General features: G+C 37.8%; 1 protein-coding gene across 1 annotated transcript; it reads left to right on the top strand.

Annotated features, from left to right (window-relative positions):
- The first annotated feature begins 1,756 nt into the window (after positions 1–1,756).
- On the top strand, positions 1,757–2,358 carry LOC110592157 (programmed cell death protein 5). Its single transcript, XM_044913285.1, has one exon. It carries the CDS (start codon positions 1,848–1,850, stop codon positions 2,223–2,225), a length of 378 nt encoding a protein of 125 aa, XP_044769220.1. The 5' UTR covers positions 1,757–1,847; the 3' UTR covers positions 2,226–2,358.
- The last annotated feature ends 2,449 nt before the right edge of the window (positions 2,359–4,807 follow it).

Raw genomic sequence — 4,807 nt, 5'->3', positions numbered from 1 at the left:
GAGCTACAAAGAGAAAACAATTTTCAGATTGCAAGAAATTGGAGTGCTACAGAATATCACCAAGTCTTAGGATTTGAAGACAACTTTAAAAGAGATCTAGTTCAACCACTTATCCATCTAACGCTTAGATCTTCTCCATGGGAGATTGGTCAAATGTTCACTCAATGTTTAAATACATGCAATGATAGGGAACATGTTACCTATTGAAGCAGCCCATTTAAACTCTGGAGCAGTCCCATTTAGCCATGACAATTAATTAGTAAGTCCTTCTTGGTATGTCCTGCTGAAATGTGTTTTCTTATACTTAATATTTATGGATTCTTACCTATACACTGGAATTATAAAAGAACTCTGTTTGGCTAATTCTACATCCATTCCCAACTGCTTCTTCCTTTCACCTTCCATCATACAGGCAGAAAAAGTAAGTAATTTTTCTGGTTTCCATTGCAGCTAAGGGATGCCAATGGAACCCAGTTATGACTAGTGAAACATAAGAAAAGTTTAAATGGGGGTTCTGGAAAAGCTTTTTTCATCAATTCCCCCTTCTTTCTGCCTTGACATAAACTTGATAAAGGTATAATTGCTATTTGCAACTAGCAATCACAGACACTGGCCCTTACATTCCTGAACCACTGAACACTAGCAACCACCTATCTTTACACTTCCTGTTACTGAAGAAAAGTAAACCCCATCAATTCTGAGGGATTTTAACTGAGGGTTTCTGATGCTTGCACCTGAAGACACACCTATTTAACACATATGCCATATGGTCACCCTGAAAGGTCAAATATTTATTCTATTTGATAATGCCTCGTATCTTAACAGAGGAAAAAAATATTTCAATAAACTGGCACAAGTAGCCATATTAAATATATTCTCACCTTCAAATGTCAACAATCTGGAATATATTATCATATTGGAACAATTTAAAACTATTAGGTAGACTACTCCCAAAAGTAAGGGAACTTAGTAAATGGAAGTTAGAGACCTCTGAATTCTGATGGAAGACCAATGAAGCAATTTATTCATTGTCCATGGTCAATTCTTTCTCTTCCCTGTCTTCTTTCTATTTCTATCTTACCTCACCTCCAAATTCACATTAAATTAAGATTTCTAAACCCTGCAAAGCCTGATAGAATGATCCAATTTGTTTTCTCTTCCTTTTTTTTTTTTCAAGTCTATCAGGACGTCAGTTTTCTGCAAATTACTTGCCACCATAGCTTAATCTCAAAAAGGAGTACTGAATTTCAGCTTTCCCAGGATCAACAAATGTGAGCCTCAAGTTGCAGTGTGATTTACAGATACTGATCTTCTTTAATCTTTTTAAACTAATAGCAAGATGTCCCCCCCAGAAATATGTCCAAAACTTGAACCTATTTTTCTAGATTTATTTAATGCATATTACCAATAATGCTATAAAAGAATTAGGAGCACTTGGGTGGCTCAGTCAGTTAAGTGTCCACCTTCAGCTCAGGTCATAATCCCAAGGTCCTGGGATCGAACCCCACGTTGGGCTCCCTGCTCATCATGGAACCTGCTTCTCCCTCTCCCTCTGCCCCCCCAGTCATGTTTGCTCTCTCTCTCCCTCTAGTGCTCTCTCAATAAATAAAATCTTTAAAAAAAAAATAAAAGAATTAATATAAGTAGTGTCTTACAGGAATTAAAAAACAAAAATACATAAAGTAAATCTAAATTTCTCCCCATAATTTATATCCAACTCAATTCTTTTAAAGAAAAACTATAGGCTGCGCGCGCCTGCGCAGTGGGGAGGGTCGTGCGCGCGCCGCGGCGCTGCGGGAAATCCCTCGGAGCGTGGTCGCGGCTGCTCGACCCCGGAGTGCCGCACCATGGCGGAGGAGGAGCTGGAGGCTCTGAGGAAACAGAGGCTGGCCGAACTGCAGGCGAAGCATGGGGATCCTGGCGATGCAGCACAACAGGAAGCAAAACACAGGGAAGCAGAAATGAGAAACAGTATCTTAGCCCAAGTCCTGGATCAGTCAGCCCGGGCCCGTTTAAGTAACTTAGCACTTGTAAAGCCCGAAAAAACTAAAGCAGTAGAGAATTACCTCATACAGATGGCAAGATATGGACAACTAAGTGGGAAGGTATCAGAACAAGGTTTAATAGAAATCCTTGAAAAAGTAAGCCAACAAACAGAAAAGAAAACCACAGTTAAATTTAACAGAAGAAAAGTCATGGACTCTGATGAAGAGAACGATTATTGAAATTTAAGATGTTTAGAGACTGGAACTTAATGGAACAGTTCTAGGACAGATAAGACTGGGTAGAAGTGAAGATCTGATTGTTTACTTTGTTTATTGTCTATATATGCCTTTTAAAAAAATAAACTTGTTATAGAAAATAAAACAAAAAAAAAAAAAAGAAAAACTATAATTGTAGTTACAGAATTTGTATTTATCAATTGCACAACTACATTTCTTTTCTTTTCTTTTTTTTTTTTTTAATAGAGAGAGAGAGGGTGGAGAGGGTCAGATGGAGAGGGAGAGAGAGAATCTTAAGCCCCATGTGGGGCTCGATCTCACAAACCTGAGATCACAACTTGAGTTGAAATCAAAAGTTGGACAGTTAACCAACTGAGCCACCCAAGTGCCCCTATAAATTGTATTTCTGAGTCAGTCAGCAGGACTGATCATATATCTTCCATCTACTTCGAAGAAAACTTCTAAGGAAGATAGTAAAATAGTTAACAGAATGAACTTCGGCAAAAGTAAGGTCCGAGTTTGAATCTGGATTTTGCCCCAATATGAACTGACTGATACGGGACAAATTACTTAACTCCGTGTGTCTTCATCATCATTAAAGAGAGAATAATCATATCTAAACCTCATAGGTTTATTATGGGGAAAATTTAAGATGTGTGTGTATGTATGTATGTCTGAATGCTGCAATCCATCTCCATCTCATCCCTGCCCCATTCATGACAAGTTTATCACAGAGGGGCCCTCAGTCAAATCCATCTCTGGGACAAGAGATAATGTGTCCTACAGTGAGGTCCTTCTCAGACACAAGGGATGTCATTATCATTAAAAGGGCTTGTGAAACATTTACAGTGAGCTATTCAATAATTTTTGTTGGGCTTCTCTGAAATATGATTACACTTAGGAAATTTTAAGAACTTATTAGGACATCTTCATATAAGAACTATGGGATTTTCTTTACACAGAGAAACTTTCTGTGGGAGTCATGATTGTTTATTGCATTGATTTTTCATTTTTTATAAACCCCTGTGTGGACTTGATATGTTGGAATAAAGATATCTCTGAAATGGGTAATTCTCACTTCAAAAATAAATGGCTGCTGTTATGGAGTTGTTCTTATAGATTAATGTAAAAGACAGATATGTTTAAAAGGCGATTTAAAATTAATTTGGGGCAATTCTAAAAGGAAAATAATTAAATAATGTGTTTCTAGATCCTTCCCTAAAACATACAAATCTTCCATTTTGTATAGTGGGATTTTTTTTCAGAAAACTAGATACATAAATGAAAATCTTTGGAAATATAATGAAATCTTTATGTTTCGGGGGGGCAACATTACCCTTGAAATATGATGATAAAGCTGAGAATGGTTTTATTTAAAAAAACTCAACTATAAGTTATTCACACTAACAAAGAAAAATACTGATTGAATAATTTTTTAAGTATGCAAACAAAAAATAATTCACAGATATTTCCAAGTGAGAACATGGAAACAAGGTAAGAAGGAAAAGGGAAATAAATTACAATGCCCAACTTTGCCTTCGCTAGTCAAGTAAACCAGTGCTGTTTCAAGAAGGCAAAAGATAGTCCCTTCTCAGGGCCCTATTTGATTCTAACTGCTTTCTAAGTTTACTCCTGTTAGTTCCTTATGGAAAATTCAAAGTGGATAGAATACAGCAAGCTTTTTTTTCTTAAATACTACTTTTATTTATTTATTTTTAAAGATTTTATTTATTTATATGACAGAGAGAGACAGCGAGAACAGGAACACAAGCAGGGGGAGTGGGAGAGGGAGAAGCAGGCTTCCCACTGAGCAGGGAGCCCGATGTGGGACTCGATCCCAGGACCCTGGGATCATGACCTGAGCCGAAGGCAGACGCTTAACGACTGAGCCACCCAGGCGCCCTCTTAAATACTACTTTTAGACAGACCTTTGCTTTCCACTTTACCACAGACTCCATCATCCCCTATTACTCATAACCCCATTCTGATTTAAACCTTTATTTATTCAGCCTGGTCTCTGCAGACATGTGATTTGGGACTCCTCTCCAACATTTCCCCCACCCAGCCAAACTGTTCTATTAACTATCCCAGAACACTGTTCACTCCATAATTCCACTCTCAAGTAGCCCCCCCCTCATTTCCTCTTTGCCTGTCTAAATTCCATTTCTCCATAAAATCCATTCATATGACAACCCCTTCATAAAGGGGTTACAGTAATTATTATTTATGAGCAGTAGTGTACCGGTATGTTTAATAAGTGGCTCTCCCTGGAAAAGAGGGAAATCATTGATCTGCAGTGTTTGCCAATTTCTGTGGTATAAATTTTCCTACCATGGCATTGTCAATTTCAAAACTTATAGTTGGAAAGGTGCCCACAATCTGCTCTCGAGAGCTGATGAGAACCAGCTCCAGTATACGATTATTTTATCAGACTAAGTGTTTCAGTGCTTTGTAATGCCACATTAAGGCATTTTTAAGAGAGATGAGATCTTATAGTAGAAGCAAGCAGCATGGAGCAGAAGTAAAAAGAACTGGGTTCTAGCTCTAGCTCTACCATTACCTAACTAGGTGACTCTAAAGCCACT

The sequence above is a fragment of the Neomonachus schauinslandi genome, chromosome 3, assembly GCF_002201575.2.
Source record: "Neomonachus schauinslandi chromosome 3, ASM220157v2, whole genome shotgun sequence".
Taxonomy (NCBI): Eukaryota; Metazoa; Chordata; class Mammalia; order Carnivora; family Phocidae; genus Neomonachus; species Neomonachus schauinslandi.
Note: the sequence above shows the minus strand (reverse complement) of the source record. Positions and strands in the feature narration are given on the sequence as shown.

What these genes read in the sequence shown, in the direction of transcription:
- LOC110592157 (XM_044913285.1), top strand. Translation starts at nt 1,848, where the DNA reads ATGGCGGAGGAGGAGCTGGAGGCTCTGAGGAAACAGAGGCTGGCCGAA.